General features: G+C 35.2%; 2 protein-coding genes across 3 annotated transcripts in view; both read right to left on the bottom strand.

Moving 5' to 3' along the window:
* zgc:165573 overlaps window positions 1-9,356 on the bottom strand; it is a 44,827-nt gene extending 35,471 nt beyond the window's left edge. Inside the window, exon 1 of the mRNA XM_087299064.1 lies at window positions 9,330-9,356. The gene's annotated coding sequence lies outside the window, so the exon portion shown is untranslated. The remainder of the gene's footprint in view (window positions 1-9,329) is intronic.
* Window positions 654-9,370, bottom strand: si:ch211-160j14.2. Of its 2 annotated transcripts, none has more exon segments than NM_001386271.2 (3): window positions 654-1,059; window positions 1,907-2,140; window positions 9,162-9,370. In NM_001386271.2, coding segments are annotated over 2 exon segments (324 nt in total). In that variant the 5' UTR covers window positions 2,115-2,140; window positions 9,162-9,370; the 3' UTR covers window positions 654-943.
* Between the last annotated feature and the right edge of the window lie 4,241 nt (window positions 9,371-13,611).

Here is a 13,611-nt window from a genome sequence, read left to right on the forward strand (position 1 = left end):
TGAATGCAGTGTGCAGTTTGGATCATAGGGTTGCAAGGATTATATCGACAGAGGAATTGAATCAAATGAAATTGTATCCTCATATTCTTTAGCATCATTTAAAACCGGTGACATAATACTGTTCACCACTGATTGTGCTTGCAGGTCATGATTCTTGAATATTACAGATTATAGTTTACATTACAAATTTTTTTACAGGTCTGCTTTCCATCTACGGAGCAATTTCAACTGCTGTCTGCACCTTCCATGCCTTTTTGCACCTTCCTTTCTTCATGTGTTCAAATATCAATTAAAGTATCAACACTGAACATGAAGCATCGAGTGAAGTAGACAAGCCTCTATTCCACATTATCTTTATAGCTGAAACATAGATAAATAAGCATTAATTGAATATTAATTAATTTTTTTGGGAAATGTTCATGCCTGTTGATTAATATAGCGTTTTAAGATGTGCGATAGGATTGAGAGATAAATATGAAAAAAAGAAAGGTGTCACATTACTACTCTCAACTTAAAAAGCTAAAACTATAAACTGGCTTTCTTAAAATATGCAAACACTGTAGCTCGGTGTTGCTTTCAAAGCATCACTTAATATGTGTAGGCAACCAGACCTTTAAATTAAACATGTGAGAACAAACAAAACAGATGGCATGGATTATTTACATTCACTTTTATTATTAGAAAAATACCTTGCATTAAGACAGACCAAAAATTTACAGATTGTAAGTCACTTTGATTATCAAGTCTATTCTAGACCCAACCAGACATTCATTTTTGCATTCATTAATAAAGAGGACATTTGCATAACTGTTAAACAAATAAAAACAACAACATTCTGTTTAATGTGTCAATGCAAAAATATCAATGTGTGTAAAAAGTCCTTTGTCGCATTGAAGGAATATAAAGAGGTGCTTAAGACAAACATTGCTTTTGGTTAATTTGGTTAAAAGCACATGTCACAGAGACAACAGAAACACAGAGCCGTCCAACATGTGGCTAGACAAGCCTTCTCTCCAGAATGATGATGATGATCACGCCTGTTCTGCTCCACAACAAGCACTGGAGAAAAACACACACATATACAGCTCACATAATACCAGTCAAAGAGAAGAAATCCCATTTTACTTCACCTTATATCCAATCTGACAAGCTTGTTACAATGTATAAAAGAACAAGAAATAATAATAAATTGTATTATATTACTTAAACATCATGATCTCACTGACAAATGGTTACTGAACTAGTTGTTTTAAGGATAACAGTTGTATTCATTTTTAAAATGACAATCAGTTAGCATTTGGGCTCCAATGGAATTGTTAAATAATGATTTTAAATGTCATTCAATTATTTCTGTTATAAATATACCCAAGACGATTTTTGTTGTATATAAAATATCACACTGAATAACATTTAAGAGGACACAATCAGGGGTGTGTTTCCCGAACAACGACATGACTCACGATGCATCATACAACAATGTAGTGATGAGTGTTTTCCCAAAACTGTAGTTTCTCTGTCGAAGATCCGTGGTTTGAACCATGTTAGTAATGATGTAAAACCTAAATAATGACACTCTTAAAGGGGCGAAGTAACAACTTCTTTAGAGAAAATGGACATAATTTTTGTATAAAATTATATCATTTTGCACCCGCCCACACACTTAAAAAATCCAGCTAGCTGCCCTTTAAACGAACGAAATAGCCTCATGAAAAGTATAAACACATAATGAAAAAAAGTTTTACAAAACATTTCAACTAACTGGTGTTTTGTTGTTTAGATCTGTCAAACTCATGGATACAAATGAAATGAGACTTTTGATCTTGAGATTTCGAGGTAGTTTGACTGAAGGTAAACCAATGAATGCTTAAATAAGAGTATGCTCAACTTTCAAAATCAAATCCCTTACCAGTGTTAGTGGGAGGTCCTGGTTGTGGTTGTGGGTATCCCTGGTATCCCGGCTGGACTGGATAGGGGCCAGAGGGTCCAGGAGGGTAGTTTGGGTAGCCCTGTTGTGGGTAGCCCTGTGGTGGGTGGCCCTGAGGTGGGTAGCCCTGAGGTGGGTATACTGGAGCAGGACCAGGCCCCATGTAAGCAGGTGGCTGCTCGTAATTCATCTACACACTGCACCTCTTGTGGTGGCCTGACAAAATCAATGACAAAATGGCTTAAACCACTAAAACTGTGACAGGAAGTCATAGAGAAATCAAGTGGAGCATTGGGGCTTATTCCATTTGGTTTCATCTTGTTAAACCTTCAGTATTACTCTGCTGAGTGTTTAAATATGTTAAAGAATGGATGACCAACAATTTTCTTCTCTTAAATTTAGACAAAACAGAACTATTACTTATTTAGCCTAAAACCTGTACACAGTAGATCTCACACCTCAACCTAAAATTAGAGGGATACAAAATTTAGCATTAGCTCGACTGTAAAAAATCTGGACGTTCTATTAGACAGCATTTTAACTTTTGAAAATCTTATCTCCCATGTCACAAAAACCGCCTTCTTTCATCTGACAAATGTTGCTAAGTTATGAAGTATGCTCTCCATCGCAGATGCAGAAAAACTAGTTCATGCTTTTATGACTTCTAGACTGGACTACTGTAATGTTCTGTTTGCTGGCTGCCCAGCATCCTCCATTAACAAACTTCAGTTAGTGCAAAATACAGCTGCCAGAGCTCTTACCAGGTCTAGAAAATATGATCATATCACCTCAATTGTTTCCTCCTTACACTGGCTGCCTGTTAAGTTCCACATTGATTATAAAATATTGCTCCTTACCTACAAAGCTTTAAATGATCCGGCTCCTGTTTGTCTAACCAATAATCCAACCCGCTCTTTAAGATCTTAAAGCTCAGGGCTTCTGATAGTACCTAGAATAGCAAAGTGTACTAAAGGAGGTCGAGCCTTCTCATTTATGGCTCCTAAACTTTGGAATAGCCTTCCTTATCATGTCCGAGGCTCAGACACACCCTCTGAGTTTAAAACTAGGTCTCTCTCAGTTCAAAGACCTACTTTTTTAGTTAAGCATACACGCACTGCATCACATAATAGTACAATAAATGAGTGTGCTCCATGCATGTGATTGGGCTTGACAACCACCTGTAGGACACACTCCTCCTGTCTTAATGCACCAGACATTTTTGCTAAAAACTATCAAATGCTTTACATGCTTTTTTCCATGTTTGTTTATATAACTACTATTTTCATTTACAGCACTTCATTTTGCGTCTTGTGTTTAAATACACTATGAAGAGCAGCTATGCAGATTATTTTCTTTTTTCTCTTTTCCACCTGGGGATAGTCATTCCTAGGTCTCTAGAGATTATGCATTGCCATCGATGCGATCCAAGACCTGTGAAGAGATGATCCCAGGGTATCTAAAATCCTGAACCAGGCCGTATCCTGAGCTGATGATGTGGTGGTCATGGAGGAGTGGAGAGCATGAGATTGATTCCTGAAAGACCCCAGTGACAGACAAGTCTCTGCATTGATCCCGTGGGCCAGCCTGAACACCTGCCGATGACCTACTCTCACCTGCAGTTCTCCAAAACGGACATCCAGTGTTCTCCAGCCTCTGGCACCTAGACTACAGCTCTGCACAAGAAGTTTGGCCAGAGGAGAAAAGGTCGTGCCCAACAGAGCCCGGTGTATCTCTAGTTTTTTTATTTATTTATTTTTTTTTTTATTTTGTCAATTGGTGAAGTTTGTTCCTCGCCTTGCTTGGTTGGGACTTGTGGAGCTGTGCATCCAGGATTTGTTCTTCAGTGTTTGGACTTCCAACAGTGAAAATGAAACTGAACTGAACTTCAACTGAAAACTGGACTGACACATTTTCCATTTACTAGAAAGTCTATATTAAGCTGCATTGACACAATCTACATTGTAAAAATGCTATAGATATGAAGATGAATTGAATTTAAGGCACAGCATGTCATTTTCATCCACTAGAGGGCACATATTCACAACAAACAAAGGCATAGTTTCAAGACAGAGTTGTGTTCTTTACTACATCCTATGGGACTCCTGCAATTTTGGGAATCCTGAAATCATATCGATGGATAAGCTAAGGTACTCAAAACTGGTAGCATGAAGTAGAGCAAGGCTGAAAGAAGTCAAAGCAAAATAAGAGCATTGAAGCAGCTGCTGATGAGACAAAACTAATATGATAGAAGCGAAGGATTTATTAAGTCAGACTAAATGCGTTTTAAGCTTCTGTTATAATGCTGCGCTGTGCATTATAATAAAACATAACATGTTAAACCATCTTTGATGTTTCCCATTTTTTAAAAACTCAAACCGGAAAGGTGAACAATGCATGACGCCATTAGCATGGTGAAATAGAATATGGCACGCGCTACTAGTTAAAAGGTGCTGTATGTAAGTTTTTGACTCTCCTAAGGCATAAAAATACCATAATATGTTTGCAGATATTTAAGAAACATGCTAAGCGAACATTCTTGTTTATCTGAAAAACAATGCTGAAGTCAGATATTCTGACTCTGATACACTTTGAAAATGTGCATGAATGTGTCTTTGTTTTGGTCCCTTTAACCCACCCATTGCCAGTTAAGCCAATTATTATCATCCGGTGTTGCCCTTGTGGGAAACATTGCATTTTATTCATGAGTCAGGAAGGCTTTCAAAGTAAGAATCTGTGACTGAAATGCGACCTCCGGTGGACAGTAGCAAACTCTGAAATGAGGCTCAGATACGTTTGTAAATAGGAGGCGAGCAGGATACATTGTAACCCTGTGTCCTAAAAACTCGTTACCTGCGTGGCGAGATTTGCAGTGATACACAATTAGGCTTTTTGCACCACAAAAAAAAAGAAATTCAAATACAATCAGAAGCACAGAATAGTGCACTCACTGCACTCCAACAAAATAGTAAGGTTTATAACCTAAATAATACACAAGCCTCATTAACAAATTAAAATGTACATGATGAATCACTGATATGTGTTCACTTGCAGTGAGTCACAGTTCTAAAGTTCAATTTCAAAACGTTTTATTTTAAAGTAGAGGTGTGAACCTATACTGGTCTCACGGTTCGGTTACGATTATCATGCCTTCGATTCGGTTCAATTCGATATTTTGGTGCATCACGGTGCATTGATGATGCATTCAAAATACAGTGTTATATTTTAGAGGAGAGGCTATAACAAGCTGTCTGTATAAACACACAGAGACACAGCACCACACTGTCTCTCATTCAAACATAAACATAGACAGCACCAAAGAAACAAACACACACACGCACACACACTTAAGCCCTCGCAACAGGGAGAGCTCGCGCTGAGCGGAGCAGAAAAACGAAAAAAAAAAAAACGAAAAAAATAAGCAATTTTCCGACGGTCCCTTACTGAGAGCTACTCTCAGCGCGAGCTATCCCAGCTAAACACATATTGCAAGGGCTTAAACGGAGCAGTGCTCATATTGTGGAGTGAAAAAAAAAGAAAGACAGCTGTGAAACATAACCAGCTTTGTGTAGGAAACACACTTTAGATCTTTTTAGGGTAAGAGGTTTTTGAGTAATTACCGTCTGTAACTGAATGTGTGTCAAGAATATCGAAAACAAAACCAACTGAACCGCGCTCATTTCTGTCGCCCTCCTGGATTTACAGCGCCCTTAGAATTTGCCTATGGTGCCTATGCCATGGACCGGCCCTGGGTTGGCTGAGTGTTGTATATACTCGCACTCACCGCCCTCGCGACAGAGAGCATAGGAGATAAATGACGTCAGTACATAATAACCGGTTATGATTATTACTGAACCGATACCGAATTGTCCGCGTCTGCATCGCGGTGCACCAAAGAAACAATTAATTTTGACACCCCTATTTTGAAGATTTGAGGTGAACTATCTGCTGCCATTTCAGTAGTACGGCAATAAATGTCATGCAAAATGACATTCAAACTCACATTATTATCATTTTACACTGAATAAAGCACATGGGGTGTACCTGAGGTGATCATTGTCAGTTTATCCTATTGTTCAGCTGCAAGAACTAGATGTTAAAGTAATGTTAAAATAAATGTTTCTAAAATATACATTTCAGATGTTGGTTAGAGCAAAAACTCCTTTTAAGATGGAAAATAGTTCCTCTATGGAGTGCTGTTGCTTTTATTTAAAATAGTTTAAATCAGCCTTTAGGCTTGACAGTCACACTGCTGTTGGTGTCGTCAATCTGGCAACCTGCGTTTGCGTGTCTTTTGAACCGGGAGTGGAATACCTAGTTCAACCACTGGGTGTCAAACTTACATACTGCACCTTTAAAATTGCTTGCTTCTCTGCATTTGAACATTCTTTGAAAATATTTGGGATTATTTCTGTTCCACAATTTCTAGTCAGTGAGATGTTTATGTTTTTAGAGGACTTAATTTTTGCTGCATTTGATATTATGATTTTACTTTTTAATTTAACTATAATAATAATACATTTAAAATTGTATGTAATGGAGAATTTTTTAAATCATTTAGAAATCTATTTCATTGCATATTTGCCATTTCTAATGGCATTACAAAGAAAATTGTTACATACTTCAAATGTTCATCTGTGGTTCATGAACATTTGAAGTACGTAACAATTGATGTTTCCGTATGAATAAGCAACTTCTAGGAAACACCTGCAAGCCCTAGTGTGAATGAAGAGCATTTTAAATCGAAACACAGATTCCTAGAACAGCATTGTTCACACCCTTGGTCATTTTTGGCTACTCAAATGGTATTGACTATGGCCACCAGTTTCCCCATACTGTTTCTCTGTTAACTAAGTTTAAACTCGCTGTTTAGTTCAGTCTCCTGTAACTTCTTGACTTTTTGGGTGACACTTTCTCTCCTCTATCTCGCTTTTTCCAGTATTGCGTTAAAACTATCTTTTTGAAATTACTAGAACATCAGTATTCCTTATTGTATTCCTTTTGTCGTCAAAGTACACCACAAAAGGCTCCATTTCGCCTATCGTGAATGAAGTTCTATGACAGTACTTCAGTCACCCAAAAAAAATCAGACATGCCAAATTAAATCTATTTGTTAATTGACATATTTGCCTCTTGAACTACTCACGTTTGTCAAAAAAAATAAATAATAATAAATATACATACATACATACATACGCCATGATGACAGTAAATAATATTTTACTAGATATTTTTTAAGACACTTCTATACAGCTTAAAGTGACATTTAAAGGTTTAACTAGATCAATTAGATTAACTAGGCAAGTTAGTGTAATTAGGCAAGTTGTTGTATAACAGTAGATTCTTCTGTAGATTATCAAGAAAAAAATAGCTTAAAGGGGCTAATAATTGTGTCCCTAAAAAGGCTTTTAAAAAATGTAAAACTGCTTTTATTCTAGCCAAAACAAAACAAATAAGACTTTTTTCTAGAAGAAAAAATATTATCAGACATACTGTGAAAATCTTCTTGCTCTGTTAAACATAATTTGGAAAATATTTAAAAAAGAAGAAAAAAATTTGAAGGGGGCTAATAATTCTGACTTCAACTGTATATTCATTCATTCATTCATTCATTTTCTTGTTGGCTTAGTCCCTTTATTAATACGGGGTCACCACAGCGGAATGAACCGCCAACTTATCCAGCAAGTTTTTATGCAGCGTATGCCCTTCCAGCCGCAACCCATCTCTGGGAAACATGCACACACACACACACACACACATTCATACACTACGGACAATTTAGCCTACCCAATTCACCTGCACCGCATGTCTTTGGACTGTGGGAGAAACCGGAGCAAACCCACGTGAAGGCAGGGAGAACATGCACACTCCACACAGGAACATCAACTGAGCCGAGGTTCAAACCAGCGACCCAGCAACCTTCTTGCTGTGAGGTGACAGCACTACCTACTGCGCCACTGCCTCGCCTGTGTGTGTGTGTATATTATATATATATATATATATATATATATATATATATATATATATATATATATATAATTTTTTTCATGTATTATATCATGTATACAAAAACACTCTATGGAGAGCTCAGATAAATGTCACCAGAAAACAAAACAAAACAAAACACAATGACAAGAACTGACAAGAGGTTGAACAGAAAAGGGAGTATCCACTTCATTTTCCACAGAAGAGCAGGTGTGGCCATCATATTTCATTTTATCATGTTTTACTTTATCATATTTTAATATTTTTTAACACACAGCACAATCAGTTTAACTGTTTACTGCCATTTTTATTTCTTGTCATTCCCCCTTAGGAATAAAGGAATTGATCTAATACAATCAGAGAAAACTGCTTACTTCTGCAATGCAAAATACTATGGATAAAATAAGTTAAAAAGGGAACTGAATGGTAAACTGGTGACCATAATTAATAACTAGATTACGCAACCAAGAAATCCTGTGTAAAACATTTCCTAGAAGCAACTCATCCTCAATGAAACGTTTGAGCAATGCTTACTTTTTTTTAATTGTGCATGACAAACGGTCCATCAAGTGCAGGTGAACAGGTTTATAATTGACACAATTTCACAAAAAAAGCTTTTTGAAACATTTCAGCTAAGCTAATTCACTCTACTAATTACAAATGACTAATCAAATTATGTAAGGAATAACATTACACCCTGATAACCAATTTAACATGCCAGATGAAACAAGCACAGTGTGTCACAGAAGAACTGATGATGATAGTGTCAAGTACATGTGTTGTTTTTTTACCACTCTCTGTGATGGAGAAAGCACTGTTACAAACCCGCAAATAAGAATATGGGTTAATGGAAATCAGGCGACTGTCAGTGGATTCATTCACAAGAAGATGTTTGTTCAGCCAAAGAGAGGTCAACATCTCATTTGCTTCGCAACACATTATGAACACCACACAGCAGTTTACAACACAAAAGCAAAAACTTCAATAATCATGATATACGTTATAGTTTTCATGACTTAATATATACAGTACGGTAACAGAACATCACTAAAACACCATAGTCAAACACAGAAAACAATTATTTTCTGTGCGTCAGTGTAAGGTGTGGAGGTACTCTGACTGCCAAGATGGACAGTTTAGCAAAACCAGCAAACAAGCGTATTTGTTAGCATTAATAATTATATCTAAAAACTAAACATGTTTTAATTAGCAAACGTAAACTTTTAAAGAAAACCCAAAGAAAGTGATTTTTTACCTTTGGAAGAAAATGTAGATTATTTTCAGCAAATTGTCCTGGTAACGTTGATTTCTCTGCAGTTTTTCACTGTTTTGTTTAGTTTAATGAGGTTTATAAAGTCGACAGTAATGCGTTTTAGCAACAACCAAAAACAAAATAAGGCTTCTCGATTAGGTCACAACGCACGCGGTGGTGTCACGCAGAGTCCCTGGTACTGTCATATCAGCTGACCACTAAATAGCAGAGCGTGGTGACCACGCCTCGTTGTGGACGCGCCCCTACGATGCCACGCCTACTTTATATACATATAACTAATTTGGAAAACATTAAGTGGTAGAAAATATGGTTACTAATAAATTTTTATAAGTAATAAAGTAAGACATGTATCTTAAAATTCTACACAGAATTTATTCTGTTTAAGGGTTATTTGAACGGTTTGAAGTGGATATTGAAAACTCTTGTGGGATTTTTGTGGTTTTGTTAAAGAATCTGTTACTCATCTGTTTTTTCAATGTGTATACTCAAGATTATTTTGGATTGATATTTCTAACTTTATTTAAAGGATATTTGGTACACGACAAATTGGATTTTATGATGTCATGTTTGCTTTAGTACAAGATGGAATTGATTCAAAAAGTACAACTTATTTTCTTATACAACTAATAATATTACTTAGAAAGTACTATATTCATGTTAAGATATGGGCCAAAGCTAAGCCCAATTGTGAACATTTTATAAAGGAAATTAAACAATATGGTACTATATGTAACTTCAGAAACAAAAAAGCCCCCCAAAAAAAGCCAAAAAAAAAAAAAAAATTGAAGCATTATGTATTTGATTATATATATATATATATATAATTATTACTATTATTACTACTATCTTAACAATTTATTGATTTATTTTTACCCCTGGCTTCTGTTTATACTTTGATTGTATAACCAAAATGATTTTTCAAATTTTTATTTTATTTTGTTCATAACTGTTGTGAGATGTATTCTCTTGAACTATATATATATATATATATATATATATATATATATATATATATATATATATATATATATATATATATATATTTATATATATATATATATATATATATATATATATATATATATATATATGTGTGTGTGTGTGTGTGTATGTAAACAATGACTAATGACTTGTAAAAGCTAATTAAACTGCTAAAAAAAAGGACGTTTTTATAACCCACCCAACTGTAAAAGCCAAACAGTGCATATAACATTTTGTCAATTTTATTAGCCCATATTTTTGTAAACCTATACTAAAAATGTGGGCAAAACAGATGTTTTTTAGCAACATGTACCGTAAGTGTAACAACTACACCAATAGGGTATAGTGTTTTTTTCCCATACCAATAAACTTCCGGTGAACAGTTAATGTGACTTTTTTAAATTTTATATAGTTCCTTTTACAGAATCTATGTTGTAATGTAGTTAAAATGTAATCAGTTCAATCGACTTCAGAATTCATTTAGATGTTCAAGCATAAAATGAGATGAAAAGTCGTTTACATGCACACAGCCGTCTGGATCAGCAGGCTAGCACAGAAGCTCCATTGAAAATACTGTAGTAAAATTAATGTTCTTATTTTAAAGACATGGCGTGGAAAAATATAACTTAATGCAGTGCTTCTTGTACATTCCGAGTCCCACACTGTCACTGACCCTACCAGATTACTATGGCATAAACACAGCAATACAACATACAAAAGAGAGAGATCGACTTAGAATGTCACTTACCTGTTCTGTAATGATGTGTTAGCTGTAGTTTAATACTTCCGCTGGGAAAATGCTGCTTTTCTCCCCTAATGGATTATTATGAGGTCGCCATAATCTGGCGGAACATCAACCCTATTTGCTCTGCTCGTTGACAGAGTAGGGTCTGTCTGCAGACTGCAAGACAGGGACGTAACATGAAAGGGCATAACTTGTAGTATGTTAGAGGCGTAACTTAAAGTTATGAAGACCCATGTGTCAAAACTATGTTGTCGACAAGGTGCTGTACATCAGTTAACGTCTACACCTACTCCACACCTAAACCTTACTATCACAGTTATTACGTCTATACCTACCACAACCCTAAACCCAACCATCATTGTTGTTAACGTCTACACCTTCCATAAACCTAAACCCAACCATCATAGTTATTAGTGTCTACACCAACCCCAACCCTTAACCCAACCACCAGTTATTAACGTCTACACCTTCCCCAACCCTAAACCCAACCTTCACAGTTTTTATTGTACAGCCGTGAGTTGCAGAGGCTATCATACTTGACGCGCTTGCCATTGTACTGTTATTTGCAACCACAGGGGGCGACACTGAGTAGGCTAACTGTCACGACAAAAGGGATAAAAAAAGTCAGCAAGTTGCATGAAGGAGTTTCTAACTTAATAAATATAATAATATATCAAACGAATGGATAAATTTTAAGATAACTCATGAAAATATTCAGTGAAAATGTTCTCTGTTAAGTACTTCTGCCATCTTGCCAACAACATATTGTTGTGGCATCTCGCATCATTCAATTGGATCTCGGTCACTGCAAGTTAAGCCTCTAACTTACTACAAGTTACACCCCTTCATGTTAAGCCCCCGTCTTGCAGTCCGCAGACAGATACACCTGCAATGATAGGCTGGCTGCTGACGCACTGAATCTCCGAACTTATGAATATTTAAAATAGTCACTTTCCTTATAAATAAACTGCATAGTTGCAATCTAAAAAAAACTATTCTCACCTATATATGTTGTCTAACAGCAGCAATATATTTCAAACTGTAGTGAGTTTATTGATCTGGTGTCACTCAATGTGGGCGGAGTAATACACAAGAGTGAAGAGGCTGTAAGTGTTCTGAAATGGCAGAATATTGCACGGCTATAAGTCAATCAAATTCGAGAACCAGACAGAAATGGCGGCTGTATATCGGCACTGGTGAAAGGCATATATTCATTCATTCTCTCATTTTATTTTCGGCTTAGTCCCTTTATTAATCAGGGGTGTGTACAGTGGAAGTCAGAATTATTAGACCGGAAAGCAATATTGATAAGTAATGGAGAGATTTTTTCAACACATTTCTAAACATAATAGTTTTAATTACTCATTTCTAATAACTGATTTTTTTTTTATCTTTGCCATGATGACAGTAAATAATATTTGACTTGATATTTTTCAAGACACTTCTATACAGCTTAAAGTGACATTTAAAGGCTTAACTAGGTTAATTAAGTTAACAAGGCAGGTTAGGACAATTAGGTAAGTTATTGTATAACGATGGTTTGAATATATAAAAAATATATATAAAATATATAAAAATATATCTTGAAAAGGGCTAATCAATTTTACCTTAAAATAGCTTTTAAAAAAACCTGCTTTTATTCTTTTGTATATGTGTATATATGTATATGTGTATGTATGTATGTATGTATGTATGTATATATATATATATATATATATATATATATATATATATATATATATATATATATATATATATATATATATACACACACATAAATATATACACACACAGTATATAAACTTTGAAAATGAATGCGCGTATGCCATAAAAACAAGGGACAGAGAAACACTTGGCCTAAGCTCCTCTCTCTCCACTCAAACGCTGCCCTCCACCTGACTGAGATTCTGACATGACTTTCAGACTCATCACATCCCTCCTTGCCCTCGGGTGTGTGGTAAATGTAAACAACCTTAACAGAACAGATAATAATAATAATAATAATAACAATATTAATAATAATAAATAAAATTAATAACAACCTTTGTTAAAAATTAACCATGTTTATTTTTGTGTGTGTGTGTGTGTGTGTGTGTATAAAGCCCCCCTTTGATTTTTTTTTTCTTTTTAAAATATTTCCCAAATGATTTTTAACAGATTCAGGAAATTTTCTTTGATGAATGCAACAAAAATAAAGAGCACATTGCTTTTATGTTGCATTAGTTAACACACCCTATACCGACACCTATAAAAAGAAACTGTCAAACAAAGTCATTATTTTTGTTTTATGTGCACACAATAGGATTCTTGTAGCTTTATAACACTCCGATTGAACATCTGAAGGCATATGGTCTGTTTCGAATATTTTGGGGGTATTTTTCTTTACTTTGAAAGAGCCAGGATCATTGCGAAATAAGGATCAAGGAGCTTTCACATTTCATCTAATTTGTATTCTGAAGATGAACAAAAGTCTCAAGGGTTTGGAAACACATAAAAGTGAGCAATTAATAACAATTTTTCAGTTTTGGGTGAACTATCTCTTTAAAAAACACATCTGTTGCATAAAGCATCCAATTCATTAAAAGAATCTTGATGAAGAAAGACTTGATTTTAGCTTCTTTTATAGTGCATTATCTTTTCTTCAAGTAAATTTCTGATTTTAATGTTTGTAAGGTAAAAAAAAAACAGGAAACAGCAAGAAAAAAG

This window comes from Danio rerio, chromosome 21 (genome assembly GCF_052040795.2).
Source record: "Danio rerio strain M-AB ecotype USA chromosome 21, GRCz13ab, whole genome shotgun sequence".
In the NCBI taxonomy this organism is placed as follows: domain Eukaryota; kingdom Metazoa; phylum Chordata; class Actinopteri; order Cypriniformes; family Danionidae; genus Danio; species Danio rerio.